Raw genomic sequence first — 23,926 nt, forward strand, 5'->3', positions numbered from 1 at the left:
TTTGAATCAAGTTTTGGCAAAAAGTCCCAACCGGAGTTATAATAATAAATATATAAACCGGCGGTATGTTTAAGGCTACCGTAAATAAATAATTAAATGTGTTAGCCTAAAACAATGGGAAATCCCATAGGGAAATATTCGCGGTCGAATATAAAAAGTAGTTTCCACTGCCACCAGCCAAAACTCGATCAGGGGGGACGGAGACGTGCCCCCTCGACTAACAGACCCTGGGGCAATCGAATTGCCCCAGCCAGTACGTCCACAATATGATGGTTTGTACTGGTTCTGTTCAGGATTCAAGACTAGCAAAGTCTTTGGTGACTTTACATGCCCTGGGAGACAGTAGTCAGTCCCAGGGTATGGAGTCTATGTTGGGGAGTCCCTAGGACACCCCTGGGTCACGGCACAGAGGGTGCTGTGTAACCCACATCACAAAAATACATGAGGCCCTATGGAGTAAAAGACCCCATAGCCCATTCAACACAAGGTTTAACCAAGAAAACACACTTCAACAGGTCCAAGAGTGAGGGTAAAAAAGAGTCTCACTCTTGGCAGGAGAAAAAAAGAAACCCCAGAAATCCAGCAAAGCTGCTGGGGGACTCACTAGGTAGGGAAATTCAGCCTAAACAGAGAATTCTCCCTAACACCCCACCTGGTGAAGATCCCCTGAAGGACCTCCTTGGTTCAACTGGCATTCGTAGTTGTCCGAGCCCAGCCTGCTGAGCCTGTCCGCCTCTAGGTTGGACTCCCCGCAGGTGGATTGCTGACAATTGCATTTTATTCACCAGAGCCCTCTCCCAAATGTTGATCGACAGTCTGCAGAGGGGAGGAGACCTGGTGCCACCCTGCTTGTTGATGTAATACATGCAGGTGGAGTTGTCTGTCTGAATGAGGATAGATTTGCCGGTGATCATGGGGAGGAAGGCTTTGAGGGTAAGCCAGATAGCCAACATCTGGAGCCAGTTGATGTGTGCGAGCTGCTCCTGATGTGACAATACTCCATGGACACTGTGGCTGTCCAATGTAGCCCCCCATCTCTCTAGGGATGAGTCTGTGGTAGTGGTGACCTGAGGTGCCAGCTGCCGGAAGTGCCTGCCTACCCGCAGGTTGATGGCTGTACCCCACCAGACTAGATCCTGGTGGAGATATTATGGTATGCTGACCTGCTCTACCTGAGATCCCGTCTCTTGATTCCAGGAGGCTGAGAAGTGCAGCTGCAGCCTCCTCTTGTTCAGCCTTGTATGTGGCACTGCGAGGAGACATGCGGCCATGACTCCCAACAGGTGTTGGTACCACCACGCCGAGGTCATTGCTCTGCTGAGAAAATGTCCAGTGGCCCTCTTCATAACTGTTATCTTGTCTGCTGAGGGGAAGATCCGCTCAGATATAGTGTCCCATAGAAGGCCTAGGAAGGTCCGACTCTGCATGGGCAATAACAGACTTTGAGATTGATGGAAAATCCCAGGTCGTATAATGTATCCATGAGGGCGGAGGCTGTGTGCTGTACCGCCACCGGAGATCTCGCCCTGACTAGCCAGTTGTCTAGATATGGATAAACGTGATGGCCATGTGCCCTGAGTAGGGCTGTCACTGCGTTCATTTGCCTTGTAAAGAGCCTGGGGCCAAATTGAGTCCAAAGGGTAGAAGCCTGTATTGAAAGTGAAAAACCATGATCCTGAACCTCAGGAAGGACCGACAGGGTTCCCAGATCGGGACGTGTAGGAGCACATCCAGTCTCCCACACACAATGTCTCCACAATGAAGGCTGGGGTAACCATCTTGAACTTTGAGGGGAAGGGAAAGGTTCAAGGAGGAAAGGTCCAACACAACTCTCAGTCCAGCCTGGTTCTTTTTGTGCAAGGTGAAAATGTCTGACTAGAAGCGCAGGCCCCGCTGCAAGGCTGGGACTTCCTCCACTGCCTGGCTCATTGGGAGCCGGAAGCCTGCGGATCTCTGCGGATACCACAGAGAGGATCCATGAGTCTGAACTTTGCCAGCAGTGAATGTGAAGTGTAAGCCTGCCCTCCACCGGAGACTCGTGGATCCGGATGAGCCCGTCACAACTTCGTACATTCTGAGGCTGAGAAGGGGAATGGAAAAAAACCTCGTTAGCCGATTTGTGCTGTTTGCACTTGTGCTGTTTGCGCCTGTGCTGGCTAGGGGATCTGTCAGTTCTCTGGACCATCTCTCTTGGAAGCCCCTAAAGCCTCCGAAGGACCGACCTTTGTCCGAGCGTTGGTGCGGTTGGCTGCAGGTCTTCGGTGTCAACTTAAGAACAGATAAAGATTTTGCTGTCTGGGAGCTATTCTTGTCAAGTTCCTCATCCGTTGTTGAATGGAACAAGTCGCCCCGCTTGAAAAGCAGGTCTAGTATGCGCTCCTGTACATCTGGGTTGAATTTTGTGGCCTTGAGCCAAGCCATCCTTCTCATGTCCATATCAATACAAATGGCTCTGCCTGATGTGTCAATGTGGGCCACTGTGGACTCCATTATATCTTGTGCAACGATTTTGGCCTCCACCAGCCCAGCCTTGAAGCGAGCCTGGCTGTGGGTGGGGAGCTCAGGAAGGAAATCTGTAATTTCCCACCACAACTTCGGGTTGACAGCCGCCAACATGGCATCAGTGTTGGCCTGGCACAGGTGAAGAGTGGCGTTTGAGTACAATTTCTTCCCGAATGCCTCCAAGAGCTTTTCCTCCTTGCCCAGGAATGCAGATGCCGAAAGCCGCCAAGGAGGATTGTGGCTTAAAGTATAGTGATGCTGCCGCTACCACCTAAGAGTGCGGTTGGGGGTGCGCTGACAATAGGAGGGTGTCCCCTTCCGTTTGCCTGTACTTTGCGGCGAGACGCCCGTTTGTAGGCTGGGTAGAGTGTGGCTTGAGCCAATCTGGTTTGGCTAATGCTTAATTCAAGTTCTAGTAGGAGGTCTTAGCATTAGAACTTAAGCCAGTACCCCTGCCTCCTGTTTTTCCACCGGTAGTGCTGCATGCAGGCGCCCCCCTCAGGCATGGGTGTGGTATTGGGGCATAGCCCCTCAGGTTGGGACCCGATACTAGAGCCTTGCAGCCCTTGTGGGCCGGTAGCTGGAGCAGCCTCGGTATACCGACTGGTTTTAGTACCCGAGAGGTCCCTTCCGATTGGGCACCTCCCAGGAAAGGAGTCATCCTTACGGGGTGCAGAGGAGAACAGGGATCCTACCTTGGGTCTGGTCTTCCGTTTCACAAATGCTTCAAGGTCCTCTGGAGGCGATCGTCCGAAGAGCTCCCGCCACCTGGCTAGTCGATTCTTGAGCATGCACAGAGTCAAGGCGTCGCACGAGGTACTGCCTTCCCAGCAGTGGTCTGGACCAAGTCACCGGAGGCAGAGGGCGTGGGGGTCCGACGTTGGGAAGGAACCCTCGCAGGCTGGACACCTGCTGAAGCCTGCTGTTGTCGACATGCACCAGGGAGGAGCGTGGCGCCAGACGACAGAGCAGTACCTAACAATTCGGATAGCAAAAAGTAGACAAGAATACTTCTCTGGTGAAGAGCACATGGAATTACAAGGCCGGAGGCCTAACCCAGGAGCGCTGGTGAAAGCGGTCCATTCCTGTCGATGCGGAAAAGAGGACTGGGGAGTAGCACCGGTGACAGTTGTCAGGGGAGTGCATACGCCCAGGGCTACGCCCCCACACGCATCTAAATTTAAAGGAGATGTTTTTTCTGGTGAAAAAGCTTCCGTCTCCCGTGCCTACCGAGGGACGCCCGCACAGTGTGGAGGAAAGGGGACGGGACGTAAGCGTATTAAGTAGATAGAGAGCAATGTTAGGCAGAATTGTATGCAGTACCCTCTGGGACCACCACATACAATTAGGACTACAGGTGTAAGCAAAACCAACCTTTGGTATAAGTCTATACACTACACAGTTTGTGGTAGCAAGCTGAGCAGCCAGGCTTATCTCAAGAGGGAATGTGAGCAGTAAACCAAGTTACAAAGAGGTCTTACAATCACAGTGGTTCAAGTAGACACTTATACTCAAGGTTTCTTGGTAAAACATGTATAGGTTTATTACACAACCATTTAGAAAACATTCACTAGAGGTAGGCAACTAAATATTATACACAAATCTACTTCAACACAAAACTAATATGTTTCTGAGTAATTTAAGCTCCCTTGAAATAGGAGCCAAAGGGCATTTCAGTCACTTTAAATGGGAATGCAAAGGTACAAGTTAATAGAATAGATAACAAATACCTTCTTAGGCAGTGCAAATAGTTTTAGTTCACTAGAGGACTCAATTCAGTTCAATAGGGATAGGCCAAAGTCAATGGCCCAGTGTCTTGGATAGGAAAGAGCAGTTCTTGTAGTAAACGGTAAAGTGTTTGCCAAAGTTCTCAGAAGTAGTTTGTACGAAAAAGAATCATTTGTTGGGTCACAAGCTGATTAGGCCTGCGAGTTAGGAAAGTTCCACAAACGTTCACAGCGAGATATAAGTTCTCTCAATCGGGTTGGCACAGTACCTTAAAATGAAGAACAAGATGCAGCTGGAGATGTTGGCTCCTGGCAGTTCCTGCAGATTTCACTGTTCCTGAGCCTCAGTCGTGGCAACAAGAGGGGGGATGTCGGGGGACTCCTGCACTGCACGGGATCGTCGGAAAACCCTGACAAAATGGAGTCAGTTCAGTTCCAGTAGCTGTAATTCAAGCACACAAGCTGGTGTCCCTCTCCCTGGTTAATCCTAACAAGCCTTGAGAATGGTATCCAGGTGGCTTACGAGTTGATTGGTGCCACCGACTTAAAGGAAGAAGTCGTCCTTGATGGTGCTTCTCCGTCGAGATGAACTTGGCAATTCGGATCTGCAGCAAGGCTTCACCGGGCAAACCAACGGTCCAGTGGTTGCAGCAGCCGTCCTCTTCCAGCTCGTCTTCGGTTCTTACGTTCCAGTGGTTGACTCTGCTTTCCAGTCCACAATATGATATGATAGGTTATTTATAACACGTTTAATACCCAGAGGTTTCTAAGCGCGGACCCGGGGATAAAACCTGTGTTGCTCCATGTCGCCTTGCTTCCAAGGCGAGCACGTTGCCCCCGAGCTATCCTCCCGAGTAGTTTCACAAGACTCACCTTTTAAACAGGTTTCTCCCTTTCATTCTAGCCTAGCTGCCACTCACCCAGCAGGGTGGCTGTCCTTGCCGGACAGTCAGCCAGTCAATCACATCAGAGTGCATTTGGGTCTCGTAGGAGACTAAGCACAGGGAGTTTCGGGCACCTCCCTCACTTCCTGCCCACCTCAGACACTCAGACCCAGAGGCAGTCTTCAGTCCTGAAGCCCGCCAAAGGCATACGAACAAAGGGACCAAACCTGGTTTGGGCGCAGAGAGAAACACTAGAAGGATCTTTCCAAAAAGGAATGGCGAAAAAAGAAGACGGGGACCAGGTAAACAAAAAGGGACTTAAGGCGCCATCTTGAAAAACATGGCTCCAGCGATTTCTAGCTACTGGTGTTCGCGGTCGGGAAAAATCATGGTAGTTCGTTATAAAACCACTGCCACCAGCCATTTCAATAGAAAAGGGTAGCATGTGACTGCTGCGTGAGTTTCTAGACACAGGTAATACTAGGTAACCCCTCCAGCACTCTATAGGAAGATTGGGTGTGCTGGGTCTAGGAATTTAAAAAGACTAGTAAAGTCAATCTAACCTTACATTCTCTGGGAAACAGTAGTTTATCCTAGAGAAGGTTTTTAAACCTTTTGGACATCTAAAAAGACATCCCTTTGTCACTGCACTGAAGGTGCTGTGTAACACACATGAAAAGATGATGCATATGGAGTTCTCTAAAATTCCATAATCAAAGAAACAAACACAGAAAACAAATCGAAATAAAAAGTTCAAAGTCCCAAAGTTCAGCAAAAGAGCTGGGGGTCTCTAAGGTAGAGAGGAATTAGCACATTGATGAGAATTCTCCCTAACAAGGATTTCTTTGTTCACGTGCATGTAAACTGTTTCAGTATTCTACTGAGAATTCCCAGCCTGGCCACGGTGAATAATGAACAGCTTTAAAATTGGTAGTAAAATGATTTTTAGGGAGTAAAAATGTTAAGTCTCATTCCTAACAGGAGCATTTTAAGCGCAAGCAAAAAATAATTTTAACTGTAAAACAGTTTTTGTAATGACATCTTTCGAAGTAGTTATTCATGCAATTAAAAGATACACTTTGTATCGGGCGATAATATTAGTAGTTTCTTTCTGTGTCACTACATACCAAAAATATCCATGGAGATCTGTAGGTGAAGGCAAGGGGGACAGAGTCCTGTGTGTCTGTTTCCTATTTTTCACTGGGAGTAGTTTCTCTTTCTTTTTTGGGAGTGTGTGTATTTTGGGGAGTAAAAGTGGCCGATACACGCCTATCTGTAGGACTGCACATAGTAATACATGTCATAACGTGCAAATACCAAACTACACAGTGGGAAAATCTTTTAATACACTGCTCTCTACTCTACACTTCCGCTCAATTACAGGAATACAGTATCTTCCAAGAAAAGAAGTGCTGCTCTTGCATAATGAGCTTTGCATATACAGATGGTATGGTTGCCACCGACGTGCTGAAAACCAAAAACCTTTTTTAAAACAAAACCTAAAGCATCAAATGTGGGAAGGATTTCCTGTCGGAGAAGCACAAAATAGGAAACAGCTGTAGGCAACAACCCGAAAAATCGAGCAGTATTAAAAATGTCTTAAAATGGTACCATTAACCAAAGCAAGTTGTCAGCATCTTTTTTTCAATCCAAGTAGATCTGTTTTCTAGGGTGTGTGCCCCTAGAAAAGACCACATTTCAGATATTTAATAGGAAGCTGCATCTAGGAGCAAATCCCACTGTCTGGAATTCCTCAAGTACAAGGCCAAAAAATGATGTCTTTAGGGCAGGGGTTTGAACGTTTTTGGTTGATCCTATGTAGTTCACAGATGCCCAGCACAAACCCGCTCATGATAAAAGTGTTTGAAGCAGAGAAAGGATGTTTGCAGATCCTAAAAACATTCAAGTCTGACCTCTATGTATTGAGATGTCTTTGCCATATAACAGTTTAAGAGTGAGTGCCATTTATGCTTTGATCTTTGACCATCCCTACACTTTTGAAATCAACATTCACATTTCAATATTTGAACATGAGCAATTCAAGGCGCCCTGAAAATGCCAGAAACATGGATGTGAAAGACAAATTAGAACAGTGCAATTCAAAAACTTTATAGACTGGCAGACCTGACCCATTAACGGGCTTATAGTTACAAAAGCATAGTAAAAATATGTCCATTACCTAAAGTTGAAGCTGGAACGATTACCAGATGAGGACCTTTATATCCTTCCATGTAAAGGTAGGCAAGGAAAGATATGGCTTGAACTGTTTTCCCTAGACCCTGAATAGACGAAAAAAGAAATGAGTTTACGGACGACAAAGAAAACCTATCGAAGCAATACAACAGCAAAGGGCACTTTGAAGCATCAGGAGGGATTCCCTCTGTCCCTGAACTGCTTACTAAGAAAGAATGTAAAGGATCTGAATTTGTCTCTAATCAATCAAGGATTTAATTAGTTGAATTACAGTTGTGGTATATTCTAGTTGGAACTTGAGGAAATACATTTACCTACAGGGCAAAATGAAACCTATTCCTTTACTCCCTCGAATGGATGTTATCTTTGCTAAGATTTATTTTTAAAATAATTTCTGCATCAGGACAGGCTCCAAGAACATTTAATTTACGCATTTACATTTCATACTAAAGCAATTTGAATACATTATGTATGATATACCCTTACCAAATCTAAATGGATATTTTTGTTTTTTAATTGTAATCTTAAAACTTTTTAAGGAAATGAAGACCATAGTGCACCCTTAATTCAATGGGTTCAGTTTTACTCCAGGTATCCCATTTTCCCCTCTATAAAAAACTTTGCATAAAAGGCTGTGAGAATACCCCTGGTTTGTGTAACCCGCTTATCAATTGGAAGGATAGCTGCTTCAGACTGAGCCTACCAGTTATAGTTTAAAAACCTGTCAAAGGTCCTTGTTCAGAAAGATTTTTCATTTTGCAGCTTTCCCATCACATTCAACAGGACCCACCAGTTAGGAAAGAATTGTTTTGTTGCTGCTTTCCTCCCATAGACTATGGGACACCATTTATTTTTACTTTGTTTTTAACCATGCCCTGGCTATTTGGATGCAAGTAAAGCAGCATTCTGCTTTATTTCTGTTGCTCTTTTGCTCATTTGTACAGGGAAACTGACCAGTCCATAAAACTATCAGTAGTGAGAGACCAGGGATCGCATTGTGAACGTCTTGGTGTGTTACAATTGCACACATCACATTAAAGTGAAGTGTGGTTAGGATATTTTGTATTTTTCTGTTGTGTTTTTCAAATTTTACTCGTGCACTTTTGCATTTACCACAAATGGGTAACTAAAGATGGCTAGTGCCCTAAAATGGCCATGCTACAAAGATTTTGCTTGTCCTTTGGCCATATTGTTCTTTGTCCTTTCTCCTAACTTTTGAGGTCAGGAAACGCAATACATATAATTTAATTTTAAGGGGAAAGCTGCTGTTTCACGGGCAAAGCACTGGTTTGTGTTTGGTTCCAGTACGCATGATGTCCGTTTGTGGGTAGATGTTGTGGCTAGTGGCTATCCATGATTGGATAGTCACTGCCTGTTTGAATGCTACAGATCCTTAACATGGTGGGTTTAAACATGCTCCCAGCCCACATCTTGGATAAAAGAAGGGCTCCTCCAGCAATTCCACAGATCATCGTTGAGCCAAGCCCTCTACGAAGAAGAGCAGCCAGTTAACGACCCAAGGATGACACCTGCAGCTGACCGGTACCAAATCCAGTGAAGACCTGGTGAAGCTCTGTACTACTGTCAGTTAGGGCGATTTATCATCATTGTGCTTCATCCCCTTTCCTAGTGAGAACCCCCACACATTTTGCAGGACTTCTGGACCTTTTTCTTTTAATCCTGAATGAGTGGAACCCTTTTCCACTCATTCATTCTTGTTGGCTCTGTCTTTTGTAACTCTATTCTTTGAAATCTACCTGTACTATGGAGACTGTCTGCTCCATAGCTCTTAAAGGCATTTGTGTTTTACTACTGCAGCACACAGCTCCTTAAGGGAAGTGTTGCTGGGGACCCTTAGGCTCCTCCTTTAAGATTCTTTTTCTATATCCCTAACTAACTACAGTTCTTAAGGGTAGATAGATACTTGGTGCCTCTCCCAAAACTCTATAGTCTGAGAGATTGGCACACACCACCTTCAGTGGAGTGCCTAAGGGGTACCTAGTATCCCCCTTCTCTCTGCTCCTGTGACTTTTTAGTCACGTAGACCGTCACCTAGTTATGGCTGGTGGCAGTGGACATGTTCTACCAACTATTGTGTATTTTATATATTGCAGGCTATGTCCATAGCCTTTTTATATTGCAAGCTATGTCCATAGCCTCGGTAGTGCACAATAGGGGCACCTAAGTACCAACTTGGGGCCTCCATTCTTTTTTCAGCATAACTAGCGTGGTTGTTCTTTGTTAGCCCTTCTTCTACCATTCTGGCAGCGGGCGGTGTGTGTGTTTTGCCTTTGGCGGGAACCAGTAGGTATCCCCACCTGGGCTCCAGAGGGTCTGGGCAGGCAGGAAGTGGGGGAGGAGACTTCCACCCCCCTTGTCCTTTGTCTGCCAGAGTGCCTGAATAGGACCAGCTGGCACAGGGTCTGGCTGTATTGATTCTACAGCCAAAAAACCCTTTCTGTAAAATGCTGAGAGAGATTGCAGAGGAGTGTGTGCTGGAACTGTATAAAAGGTGAGGATTGAGTGTAAAGCAAGTCGACCACAGGAAACAGAAGTAACCGAAGAAGATGACCAGAGACGCCTGCAGACCCTTTGCAAGACCGTGAAGCGACCACTGCTGTCCTGACCCTGTTTTCTATGCGACAGATGAGCTCCGAAAAGGACCACTCCTTCCCTTTGGTTGGTGGGAACAACCAGTCCAAAGACAAACTTTAAAACAAGCTATCTTCTGAGGTCCTAGGAGCTTTGTGGAAAGGCAGAATCTGTCCAAATCTGTGCTGAGCCCATAAGGACACTCCAGAGATCCGATCCAACTCGCCCAGACCCTCCCACCCCCTCACCAGAGTGCGGGACTGCAGGAAACTAAGATTGACTGTGCAATCTTTGTCCTTTGTTGGGGCTGCTGAAAAGGCACCAAAACCGCAGAGTGAAAGGCAACAAAAGCGCAGAGTGAACCAAGAAGTTGCTGAAAGTCATGCTACAGGTACTCCCTCGAGACTGCGGATGAGAGATGCCGTTCATTGTCCTGCCTTTCGTCACCAGAACAGGGAATCCGGAGGCTGGGTCCAGAGCTGCCACATAGTGGAGGAGCCAAACACTTAAGGTATTGTATCACATGCTCATGTATATTCCCCATTGTAAGGCTGGGAATCCTTGGTAAAAGAAAAAAGTTTCGCTTTCACTTTAGAACTATTTCTCTTCTAAACCAATCACTGTCCTCTGGGTTATACTGCCCCATCCAATGACCGTCCTCTCCCTAAGCTCCGCCTATGGCAGCCATCTTCAGATTTGGTAAGCACAGAAAGTGGCAGTATGACCAAGAAGTGGGCTCTCGGACGGCTGCCAGATGCCAGTTCGCCAGCCGATGACAGTGCATGTTTCAGCCGGAGAGCCATCTTGAGATGGAAGCTTTGGACAAGGCCTTCCTATGGTTCACAGGTCCAAAGTTCACAAACAATTGAGAAGTTTTCCAAAAACTCTTTGTGCGTGTCACGTAGAATTTCAAGACACAAGCAATGTCCAGCGAATGGAAGGCCCTCCCGCCAGCGATTAAGGGTTCAGGAAGAAAACAGGCAACGCCAAAGGCTTGTTGAGGTGGAATTCCGACGGGACCTTCGGCATGAAAGTGGGGTGTGCACGCCCTTGATATGTGGAAAGTCCGATATGGCTGCTTGAAGGATAGGGCCTAGCTGGCTGAGGTGATGGCCACAAGAAATGCTGTCATCCACAAGAGAAACTTGAGTTGGGCTTGATGCATAGGTTCGAAAAGGTGCCCCCATGAGTCTTGTCAGAACCACGTTGATTTTGCATGCCGGGGCAGGTGCCTTCAGCGGCAGTAAAGACGGAAAAAGTCCCTTGAGGAACTCCTTGACGAGTCTGTGGGATCACAGCAAAGATTTTCCTGGGGATCTAGTGTAGCGGGAGATGGCCGCCAGGTGTACACTGATGGATGCGTGAGGCCGCCAGGTGTACATTGATGGAGGCGTGAGCCACCCCAGCTTTTGCCAAGGACACGAAGTATGAAAGAATCTGTGGAGCTGTGAAACTCAGAGGGGTAATCTTCTGCGACCGGCAGCATGTAGCAAAGCGCTTCCACTTATGGCCGTAACACTTTACAGTAGACAACACCCTAGCCTTGGCGAGGACCTCTGTGCAGTCCGCTGGCAACTCAACCTCCAAACTCTAAGGCTGCATGAGCCATCCCTTCAGGTTCAGAGATCCTGGGTCCTAATGAAAGATTGCGCCTCCCTGCCTGGTGAGCAGATCTTTAAGTACTGTTAACTTGACTGGAGGCAACACCGACAGGCTGAGTAGGTCTGGATACCAAATCTTCCTCGGCCACGCTGGGGTGATAAGTATCATCTTGCACCGACACCGATTGTGTTGATCACACATAGCAGGAGAAGAAATGGCAGTGAGGTGTATGTTAGGCAAAGTTTGAATGCAGTACCCTCTGGGAACACTGCAAACAACTCGGACTACAGGTATAGGCAACCCAACCTTTGGTATAAGCTTGTACTACACAGTTTTGCTAGCGTGTTCAGCAGCCAGGCTTGTCTCAAAAGGGGAAATGTACGCTGTAGTGGAGTTGCACAGAGATTCACAGTTACAAGTATTCAAATAAACTCTTACACTCAGGGTTTCTTGCATAAACAATTATTAATTTATCAGTCAGTTATAAAGCCTTCTTCAGAAGTGTGTTACTTCAGAATAGTAACACACAAATATACTACAATACTGTACACAGTTAGTTTCTAAATTAGTGAAGACCCTTTTGGGATGGCCCACAGACACAACCTACACCCACAGGTGACTTCAATAACTGGGGTGGTGGGGACATTAATATCTTACTGTTGGCATTTAGAATACTCTTAGAAGTTGGTAAAAGGCAAAGGTTATTAGAGCAAGAGATCACAAATATTCTTAAGCAGGCAAACATTACTGGATCCTCCAAGAAGAGTCATACAATTCAATAGGCTAAGCCAAAGTCAATGGGCAAAAGTCTTGTATAGGATGAAGCACTTCTGGTAAGTAAATTGAAAGGTCTTTGCACAAGTTCTTAGGAGTCTTTGATGAAAAGAAGAATCAAATGTAGGGCCACGAGCTGATAAGACTTGTGAGTTGTAGATGTTACAAGCACTCTACAGTAAGAGGTAAGTTCTTAGACTTTTTACAGTACCTTTAAAGATGAAGAAAAGATGCAGCCGATGACTTCTGTTCCTGTGCAGCTCTGCAGGTCTCACTGTTCCTGGGCATCAGTCCTGGGGACAAGAGGGAGGACGTTGGGGGACTCCTGCAATGCACTGGGACGGTCAAAACTTGCAACCGGCAAACTTCACTTTCAGTGGCTGTTCAAAGTTTCAGCTCCTCGCGTCTACCGCAAATAGCAACACCACGGTTCCTGGCTGTCAAGACGGACTTTCCTGGCTTCTGGGGTCCCACACTCTGTTGAGGGGGTTCAGGCTCAGTCAGTCCTGCTTCCTGGGAGTCCGGAGGATCTTCCAAAAGCTCTAGGCCAGCTTAAAAGCAACGCATACAATCTGGTGTTCCTCTCTCTGGCTATACGGTATCCAGCAGCAACTTTGTGGAAATTCAACCAGTTTTGAGATGGATGTCCAGGTGGATTACTTTGGAGTTGATTGCTCCCACCAACTCAAGGGGAGAAGTCGTCCTTGCAGGGGCTTCTCTGTCGATGCGAACTTGGCGTTTCAGCACTGCAGCAGGGCTTCACCGGGCAAACCAACGGTCCAGGAGTTGCAGCAGGCATCCTCTTAAGGTTCTTCTTCGGTTCCTTCGTCCAGTGATCGACTCTGCCTTCCAAGCCAAAAATACTCACCTTTTATTCAGTTCTCTCCCATTCATTCCAGCCTAACTGTCATTCACCCAGCAGGGTGGCTGTCCTTGCCGGACAGTCAGCCGGCCAATCACCACAGAGTGCATTGGGTATCCTAGGAGACTAAGCACAGGGAGTTTCGGGTACCTCTCTCACTTCCTGCCTACCCCAGACACTCTGGAGCCAGAGGCGGGCTTCACTCGTGAATCCTGCCAAAGGCAAAATGAACAAAGAGACCAAACCTGGTTTGGTGCGCAGAGTAAATATCAATAAGGACCTTTCCACAAAGAAATGGTGAAAAAAAGACGACCGGGTGCCATTTTGACAAAGAAGGCTCCCGTGGATGCTTTACGGTAGCTGGGAACCCAGCCCGCGGTAAAGGCACACCATGGTAGTTCAACGAAACCACTGCCAACAGCCAGTCAGTGAGAAAAGGGTAACAAACATTTTTACATGAGAATGTATACAAAACGGATACCAGCACTCTATTGTAAAATAGTGTGTGCTGGGTCTAAAAAGTTACAATGGTAAGTAAAGTCAATGGGCCTCATTACGACCCAGGCGGAGGACCATGGTGCTATTAGCACCATGGTCCATGCCGGTAACTTACCGACTCTGCCATGGAGAAAGGGGGAATTACCACCCCATTACAAGGTTGGCGGGGCGGTAATTCCCCCTTCCTCCATGGCCCTTCCCCATTCCCATTTTTGCCCCATAGGGCATAATGGGAATGGGGAGGCCGTAATTACTGTACCGCAAATTGCGGTACCGTAATTAGCACCAAGGTCCCTTTGCGGGTGCATTCCTTAACGGCTGGTAAAACCAGCCGCTAAGGTGGGAACCCGCAAAGGGACCTCGTAATCAGGCGCTAAGGGATTACCGGTACGGGTACCCTTACCGGTAATCAGTGGCAGATTTAAGGCAAAGGGCCCTGTGGGCAGCACCTGACACAGGGCCCTAGGTGGGCGGGTCATGGAGGCGGAGCTTTGGGTGGGCAGAGTTAATTGTGGTCACAAGTGCACAACGGCAAACTTTAGGGACAAAAGCAATTTTGTATTAGGTTTTCTTTATCACAGTTACCTGTGTCTAGGGGTCTGACTAACTGGAAACAGCTGGGTCTCAGCAGGCTTTGCTATCAATGGTAATATTGGGGGATGAAGCCTGAAGCTAATGTTGGAAATGAACATGTTTCAAGCCTAAGGGCGGAAGAGAATTACTTAAAGCTTTTCAAGAGCACAACATTTCTTAGAAAAATGGCTCTAAGAAGTCTACTTGAATCCAATGTTTGTAATTACAACTCTGGACATTTTTCACAAAAATACAAAACCTTGAGGAAATATGGGCGATCGAAGCTCCATAGGGAGAGGCTAGCGAGTATGGTAACGGAAGGTATGGATGCATGGTCAGCTAAGTGAGCAGTGGGCCACTAGTGAGCAACGGGTTAGAAAGTGGCGAACGGTGTCAGAGCACTACTCAAGAATTGCAGGTTATACAAGAAATTACTTACTGCGCATGCGCTGGATAAAGACTGGGGCGCAGGCCTCAAGACAACACGTATTCAGGGTTCAGTGTGCATCGAAGGAAAGAAAGGGGAGGGGGCTGTGAGCTGGGGAGTGAGGAGTGGAAGAGAATGAGCTAGATGGAAAGGAAAAGAAAAGCAAAGGGAGAGAGAAAGAGTGCTTTTGATGCAGATGGGAGGGTGGACGAGGGGAATACAATGAAAGGCAAGAGAAGTAATGATGGGTGCCAGAGAAGGGCGATGAGAAAGAGGAATAAGAAGGGCGAGGGAGACAGAGAAGGGCAAAGGAGAAGTGAGATGAAGGGATGAGAACGAAGGAGAAAGAAATATAAGGGAAGACAGGGAGGCTGGGCGAGGGAGTGAGAAAGATTATATAAAGTGAGTAAAGAGAAAGAAAGAAAAGTGAGTAAAGAGAAAGAAAGACGTAACATAGGATGGAAGAGGAAGTCGTGGGTAAAGGGAAAGGGCGATGGGGTGAGAGAAGAATGCAGTTGAGAGGATGGTAGAGAAACAGATTAAGAACGGTATAATAAAGTGCTTTATGCAGTCCTCCCCACCAAAGCAGGCTCTGCTGCCTGGTTAGAGGTATTGTTATTGCCGAACAGAAAGCGTTCATCTTTAGAATCTCAGGCGGGTAAAAGGTTGAGTCACCTTATCCAGACTGAAACCTGTGGCAGGAAGGCCGCACACAGGTTCATTCACCCACTGAGCTACCTATCTTTGCAGAATCCTATTCCAAAATAGTCAGCAGTTATTGGTTTTAGTGTCCCCCCAGTCAGTTAGATGAGCCGAGTACCCCAACTTTTTCAAAATCAATATGCTGCTTGCTCTTTGTACCCAGGTCTGTGAACTGCTGTGTGTGAAAAAATAATATACCTAACAACATTACGTGTTCCTGCTTTGATGTTACCATTTCTCCAGAAACGTAGGACCGCCATTTGTGGTGCCGCTCATAAAAGGCTGTCCTGCTTCGCTGATAACCTCCAGCCCTTTCCTCCCAGGGGCTGTTATCTCCCCACCACGCACACCCTCTATTGCCACTTTTTTGGTACAGTGCTTCTTGCTTTCTTGAGGGTCACGCTATACAAATTCCTCACGTACAATATCATGGCTATTGAAGCGCCACTTATGATGTGGACAATGTAATGCAATACTCTTTGAGTGCGGGTCCGTCCGTCTTGTATGAACCTGCACATGTGACTCATTCATGTTACAGGTGCAGGTTCATGACGTCGCACTGAAACATCCGCACGCCAAGTAATCTCCACGGTTTCAATAAATTGCAGATACAGAGTTAACGAGGTGGCCCATGCTGGCAGCCAGTGTGCTGCTGGGGAGCTGGGCAGCTGCTATACGGCTGCGTTCCATGAATTCCCCCTGCTCTGAGCCAGGCCCCAAGCCTCTGACTCACTGGACAATCTACACTCCCTGGTCCCGGGGATTCCTTTGGTGCAGCCCCCACCTCGAGGGCGCACATCAGTGAAGGCAGCACTGCACGGGGCCAGAATAAAAAAAAAATAATGGTCACGAATGAAAGGCTTCCCAGAGGCCACGAAAAATGATATACTTCCTCCTCCAACAGGATGGAACAGCGCCTGTAATGCTCATGACCGTACTCCACAATGGTGCCTGCAGAAAGCCATCCACATAACAGCCCTAGCAGCTGATAAGTAGCTGATGGGTTTTGCATAGGCATCCTGCTGTCAACAAGCTCCATGTCTGAATATGCACCAGCAGCCGTGGTCTTGGGCTTGGACCTGCTGTGAAAGACAGGAGTTTCCAGCAGGCTAGTCGCCCAGGATGTGTGCATCTGTGACTTTTGCTTCCGCGGTGACCTTTGCACTGGGCGTAGTTGGCCTGGGCCTTTTTAGTGCTCCTCTAGCCTCTTGATATACTTTCAGGGGCTCGACTGCGGATGGCCTACCCAACCACCGACCATGGATATCTACCACTGCATACGGAACCTCATGCAGGCAGAGGTAGATCTAATGGTCGTTCGTACAGGATTGGAAGGGGCGGGGCCTGGCATGGGGGCCCGGTCGCAATTTGTCTGCCTGACGACCGTTAGATCCGCCTCTGCTGGTAATCCCTTAGCGCCAGGGTCGTAATGAGGCCCAATGTCACCTTACTGCTCTTGGAAACGGGTGTTTATCCAAGAGAAGGTATTTAAATCTTGGGGAAATATGAAGACTTCCCTGTGTCACTGTTAGGCAGAATCCTGTGCAGTGCCCTTAGGGACCACTACAAACAATTAAGACTACAAGTGGCAATACAAGTTCACCTTTGGTACAAGCCTGTACTACACTGTTAAAGTGGTAGCAGTAGCGGAGAAGCCAGACTTATCTCGAGAGCAAATGAGCAGTAGTAGAGATTACACAAAGGACCACATTTACCTGTGACTCAAGCAAACACTGACTGAAGGTTTTTGGTTGAAATGTACATTTATTTCTAGACCATCTGTTCGTAAAACACTTCACTTCTATTAATCTAAAACCACACGTAAAATACACTACACACAACCAATTCTCTTTGTGCAGAACAATTCAAGATAAGTACCTTAGGATTTGACAGACCAGTGTTATGAAACAAAAGACGTTACCGGGAATACATATGCGATTACTTTTTGACAGTAATGACAGTTCGGTCTTACTAAACATATGCGTACCTGCGTGAAGAAATGTTACCAGAGTTATAAAACACTTAGCACCTGAGTTAAAAAAAGAGAGTTGGGGACAAAAATCATAGGCAATACTTTTGTTAAGGCAGACCGAATCAGAGAACACTTTCTGACAAGAAGATAAAAGTCAATAGGCCTGCGCCAGTGTCGAGTGGAACCGGGTTCCTGTTGTCGAGGATCACACCGTCAGATAGTTCACGATTGAAGATTGCCAGGAGTACTTGGATATTGTCAACAGAGGAAGCAAAAGTTATAAGATGGAAGGAAGACAAGGGCAAGCCTTGGATGAGGAGAAAAGGGTTCATCCTAGTTCCTCAAAGCTGGACACAGTACCTTATTCTTTGAAGAAGCTGGTGCCACAGCAGTTGCTCCTGGTAGATTCCTGCAGACTGACGGTTCCTGGAGCTTCAGTCGTGGGGACAAGGAGGACGTCTGGAGTGAGCTGCACTACCCAGGGATGAGGCCAGCAGCAGCGACGGTGAATAAAAGGTGCGCTCCTTTAAAACAGGAGAGGCTCTTCAGGTGGCTATCCGGACCACTACAGCAGTAAGCAGCAATTCCGACCAAGAAGAATATCCTCTGCCTGTGGAAGAAGAGCTTGTTAATCCCACCAAGCTCCAGGGGAGAAGACTCCGGACTGGATCTTCTCTTGTCGTCGAAGGGTAGATAGCTCAGGACTGCAGCAGGGCTCCACCAGGACTCAGTAGTTGCAGCAGCTGTCTTCTTCTCTGCTTCTCTTTGGTTCCTTGCAGTTCCAGTGGCGACTGACTTCCAGCCCAAGACTCCAGCCTTTTATGCGAAAATCCCCCTTTCACACAGCCTGGCTGTCAATCCCCCAGCAGGGGGGTTGTCCAGCCCGGACAACCACCTTAGCCAATCATGGCAAAGTGCGACTTGGGTTTCCAAGGATACCCTGTGCAGGGAGTGACTACACCCCTCCCTCACATACAGCCCACCTAGACACCCAGGCGCCCAAAGGAGTGCTTCTTGAGAGAAGCCCGCCAAAAGATGAACAAAGAAGGTAAACCTGGTTTGCCGCGCAAAGTAAAACACAAGAAGGACTTTAACAAAAAGACATGGCGAATAAACCCGACCAGAGCCAAAAGAGAGTATTCGGTCAAGCGGGTTTATGTTCGAGGATACTATGATAGTCTGGAACAGTACCACGTTTATTTAATATAATTGTGGTAGAAAAGTTAGGGTAGATACCACTGCCACCAGCCAAGTCTAAATGTTAAAAGAGCAAAATAAAGCTCAGAGAGGCACAGACAAAAAGGGATAGGAATTAACCCTTTCCAGTACTCTGTGTAAGATGGGGTGTACTGGGTCTGTAGTTTTAAATGACTACATAAAGTAAATGGAAACTTTACCTGTTTTCTGGGGGACAGTAGTCAGCCCCAGAAAAATTGCAACCCTGTGTCACTGCAGAGAAGGTGCTGTGTAACACACATGAAAAGTGGGGTTCATGGAGTGGGGTCCTCCAGAGCCCACTATCACACAAACATCAAAATACACATCGCAAAACACATTTAAGAGTGGGAAAAAGGCTCACACTCTTACCGAGAGGAGGAAATAAACTCCAGAAATCTAGTCAAGCTGCTGGGGGACTCACTAGGTGAGGGAAATTAGCCATAGAAGAACAAGTTACTTCTTACCTTGAAACGTTCTTTCGATGGGATGTTCCTCCGACGTATTCCTTATCTTTGATAATTCGTCTCCAGCTTGCTGGCCTTGGAAATGTTATCGAAGATAAGGAATACGTCGGAGGAACATCCAATCGAAAGAACGTTACAAGGTAAGAAGTAACTTGTTCTTCGAAGGGATTGTGTCCTCCGACGTATTCCTTATCTTCGATAGACTCCCATAGCAGTGGCATGTAATTGGAGGTGGGAGCAAGAATGTCATGTATCCCTTTAGGGATGAACCAAATGTAATACGGCTTTGCCAAATCTGGTCTCTTGACTAGTGGAGGAATCCAGGTTGTACAATTTTGTGAATGTATGTGAGGACGACCATGTGGCAGCCGCACATATGTCTTGGACCGGTACCCCTCTTTGGAGGGCCGAAGAGGCTGCGATACCCCTGGTTGAATGAGCCCTAAGATTTTGGGGTTGCTCTTTCCCTGCCAGTTTGTAACATTCCAGAATGGCCAAAATAATCCACCTGGAAATGGTTTGTTTTGTTATGGGTAATCCCAATTTGTGACCTGAGTATCCTACAAACAGTTGGTTTGCTTGCCTGATCCTAGCCATTCTGCTGATGTAAAAGCTTAGAGCTCACCTTGGGTCCAGCCTATGTAGCCTTTCTTCCCCTTTCCCTGAATGGGGAGGAGGGTAGAACGAAGGTAAGGTAATTTTCTGAGTAATATGAAATTCAGAAACCACCTTTGGGAGGAAATTAGGCTTCACCTTTAGGACAACTTTGTCCTTGTGGAAAATTGTATGTGGGGGTTTACAGGAGAGAGCTTGTAGCTTGCCCACCCTCCTAGCAGATGTTAGTGCTACCAATAGGACAGTTTTAAGCGTGAGAAATCTCAGCAAACAAGAGTGAAGTGGTTCGAATGGAGTGCCCATTAGGAAGTTTAAAACTAAATTTAAGTCCCATAAGGGAACTTGGAATGGTTTTGGAGGATAAACATGAGTTAATTCCTTGAGGAATTATATTACTAGAGGTAGTTTGAAATACAACGGTTCCTCCACAGTGCGCTTGAAGATTGAAAGCGCTGCGAGATAGCCTTTTACAGTGCCACCTTGAAGGCCTGAGTTTGCCAAGTAGAGTAGCAACAATAACACCGTTGGTGTACCACATGAAAAAGGGTCGATATTCCCTTCTCTACACCAGCTGCAAAATTTGTTCCAACGGCAGCGGTATAAAGACTTTGTTGCTGGTCTTCTGGCCGAAAGCAACACCTCCATAACGTCATCAGGGAGGTCCCAATCCTTGTACCTCACCCTTTCAGAAGTCAAGGGTGAAGGTTGAGGGTTCTGATGTCTGTATGGAGAATCTGACCTCCCTTCTGCGGGAGAAGATTCTCTTTGATTGGAAGACAGATTGGAGGGCAGATGGACATATCTAGAAGGTCTGGGTACCACGTTCTCCTGGCCCAGTCCGGGGCAATTAGGATCATGGTTTTCTGGAATCTTCTCAACCTCCTGATCATTTGAGGAATAACAGGGACTGGTGGAAACACGTAAAGGAGTGGAAACTCCCAGTCCACTACGAACGCGTCTCCTAAAGCTCCTCTTGTTGGCATGGGCTCCCCACCCCGTGAGTGAGGCGTCTGTGACTACTGTTATCTCCGGCCATGGTTGCCAAAACAGTTCTCCTTTCAAGATGTTCTCTGGATAGGCCCACCATTGAAGGTCGTGGGCTATCTTGTCCGGAATCCGGAGGAGATCTGTCATTCTCCCTTAGAATTGCGACCACTGAGTTCTCAGTTCCCACTGAAGAGATCTCATTCTCAGGCGAGCCTCTGGCACAAGGAAGATGCACGATGCCAGGAGGCCTAGCAACCTCAAAAAGTCGAAGGCTGGGAGACGTTGGGCATTTTGGAACTTGTTGACCATCTGCAGAATATCTTGAGCCCTCACCTCTGGTGGCGAGGCTTTTCCCAGGGAAGTGTCCAGGACCGCTCCAATGAACTGGAGTCTCTGTGATGGTATCATCTGTGACTTCTTTAAATTGAGGGAGAAGCCCAGTTTGTGAAGGAAGTGGCAGACATAATCTAGCTGGATCTGAGCTTGTTCCGAAGATACAGCCCTGATCAGCCAATCGTCCAGGTAGGGGTAGACGTGGATCCCTTCCCTCCTTAGACTCGCAGCCACTACTGACATTAGCTTGGTGAAGACCCTCGGGGCGGAGGTCAGCCCAAATGGCAGAACTTGAAATTGATAATGAGTCGCCAATTGCGAACCTCAGGTATTTCCTGTGTTTGAGATGGATTGGCACATGGAAATAAGCATCCTGAAGGTCCAGGGATACCAGCCAGTCCTGGAGCTGGAGGGCCTGAAGGATCTGAGAGAGAATTACCATCTTGAACTTGTCCTTCCTGTGGAACTTGTTCAATTCTCCTAAGTCCAGGATGTGTCTCAGTCCTCCGTCCGTCCTTTGGTATGAGAAAGTAGGGGGGAGTACCAGCCCTTGTTCCTGTCCGCTACAGGTACCGGTTCTATGGCACCTTTCTCTAGCAGGTCTATAATTTCCTGCCTAGGCTAATCTCACCACCCGGCCAGCCATTGCCCTCTCTGGATTAGCTAATGCTGCAACAAATGAACCAATCACAAGTTGCCAGCAGGCGACGGTGGCCCTCTTAAAAGGCACACCTTTAAGAAAGCGTTCTGCATCAGGCTCTGTGTGGCTATGGAAAGCTATCAGCTGTCCAGCACCCAGACTCGAAACATATATGGTAAGAAATCCCCAACCCTTACCCAAAATCTGCTTGCACTCAGATCCCGCACCTATTGTAACCCCATACAGCATTGCCACCGCACACAGTCTTCACCAGCAATTGAGCTTTCCCAACATCATGTACTTCTGTCATACTTGTAATTTGCCTGTAAATTACCCAATTTGACTGAATTTATCAGCCTGCTGTATCTGGATGCTACCCCAGTCTGACCTGCACAGCAGCACCTACCTGGATCGATAGTACCATTGCATCCAATAAGTACCTCCTACTCACAGATCTAACCCTTTTCAGCCCCGCGATTGGTCCGATTTACACATACCCACCTGACCCCCTCCTTCCAGTCGTGTGTTGCACATGCCTCCCGTCTATCTTTAAGCATTGCACTACATAGCCCTGTGGCTGCATCTGCACTGAAACCCAACCTCATGTTCCACTATCTCTGCGTTGTGACTGCATTCCGATTAACTTTACCAGCCTCATGTTTAATTACCTGTGCACTTGTCTGATGCAGGCCCTTATACCTAAGGTGAGCCTAGTCTGCTCACTCTCGCACCTAATATGTCTGATATGCCTGTATGCACCCTTGAGGTCAGGCCCCCCGTACCATGAGGTGAAGCTCTGCCAATCCCACCAACTCATCTGTAACCACTAAGCTTGTTCTTGAAGTTTACTACTGAACAAAGCACTTTCTGTAACTAGCGCCCTAAAGCTTAATGGTTTGGCATGCTGTTTAGTTTATTTGCTTGTATAGCGCGCTGAACCCAGGGGTAGCTAGGTGCTTGGTCTTGAGTAAAGGTTACATACATGTGAGGTTACTTAATTATAGGAAGTTACAGCTACATAATATACATGTGCGGTTACATAATTACAGGAATTTACAGTTACATAATATACAAAGGTGAATAGGTGTGGCTGGTGATGTTGGTTACAGACAAGATTAAGATGCAGTGTTAAAGTCATTATACAAGAATGAATAGTAGGAACACTTATCCCAAACTGGGATATGAACAATATGGGATACATTACTCACCGTAATCGTATTTCTGATGCTTGTATCTGCTTAGATTCACATGCTGTGCATAGGCCGACATCTAGTGGAAGCTGCAGAGTATTACAGTTTGTTTTTGGAAACTCAAAAATGGGCGTCGACACAGGGCGTGCCAGTAATACTATCCCTAGTGTGACGTCCACTGTACCCAAGATCCCTCACGCGTCTAGGATCCTCAGATTGTATTTTTTCCGACATGAGGTAGCATGAGGAGTAGCGCGAGTACAGATAATCCAAGCAGATAGATAGAAAGGTAAGACTAAAAGCAACCATGCGCCTTCTCTCAGAGGGGAGGAAGGGTGGGTCGCATGTGAATCTAAGCAGATACAAGCATCAGAAATACGATTACGGTGAGTAAGGGAATAGTTTCTTACCTGTAACTCCATTTCTCCAGCATTGGTATCTTTCATGGATTCACATGCTTAGAATATTCCCCGTCGCCAGACTGGGACCCCTCGGTACACATATATAGCCTTTTCCAAAGGAAAACTTTTGACACTTTTGTGTCCTATCTACGTCCTTCTAGGACCCGCCTACGCATGCTCTGCAGGCCGTGCTAGTATAAGAGGCCCGCCCCCGCGGCTCCCCTTCAGATTTCGGCCCCTCCAAAGTAGGAAGGGTTACATTTATCACATACATTACATACGGGGAGGTTGGCGGGCGCATGTGAATCCATGAAAGATACCAATGCTGGAGAAATGGAGTTACAGGTAAGAAACTATTCCCTTCTCCAGCATTGGATCTTTCATGGATTCACATGCTTAGAATAGATTGTATAGCAGTAACACTTGAGACGGCAGTGAGAATGTAATGTAACAATATATATCCTCACCCTACTACACAATGCATATCTACCGTAGGGATAAGTTAAGTCATATAACGTTGCCCACATAAAGTATATCGCCCTTAAGAGGGTAGACAACAGAATCTCCATAGGGAGGAGCTTACCTTACTGAAACAGATGGCGCAGGACAGCTCTTCCCATCTGCACCTCGTCTGCATGCTGCCTGGCAAGGTAAACGTGTGGGGCACTGACCATGCCGCAGCTTGGCATATGTCCATCAGCGGAATTCCAGCCCATAACGCTGTTGAGGAGGACATCGACCTTGTAGAATGAGCTCTAGGATGTCCTTGC

At 47.1% G+C, this 23,926-nt stretch overlaps 1 protein-coding gene across 1 annotated transcript in view; it reads right to left on the minus strand.

Annotated features, from left to right (window-relative positions):
- Positions 1-23,926, minus strand: part of SMARCAD1 (SNF2 related chromatin remodeling ATPase with DExD box 1) — a 1,912,998-nt gene that overhangs the window by 757,315 nt on the left and 1,131,757 nt on the right. Inside the window, exon 12 of the mRNA XM_069630562.1 lies at positions 7,293-7,392. Within this exon, the coding sequence (XP_069486663.1) occupies positions 7,293-7,392 (100 nt within the window). The remainder of the gene's footprint in view (positions 1-7,292; positions 7,393-23,926) is intronic.

Source organism: Ambystoma mexicanum, chromosome 6q, assembly GCF_040938575.1.
Source record: "Ambystoma mexicanum isolate Mex_15411 chromosome 6q, UKY_AmexF1_1, whole genome shotgun sequence".
Lineage (NCBI taxonomy): Eukaryota > Metazoa > Chordata > Amphibia > Caudata > Ambystomatidae > Ambystoma > Ambystoma mexicanum.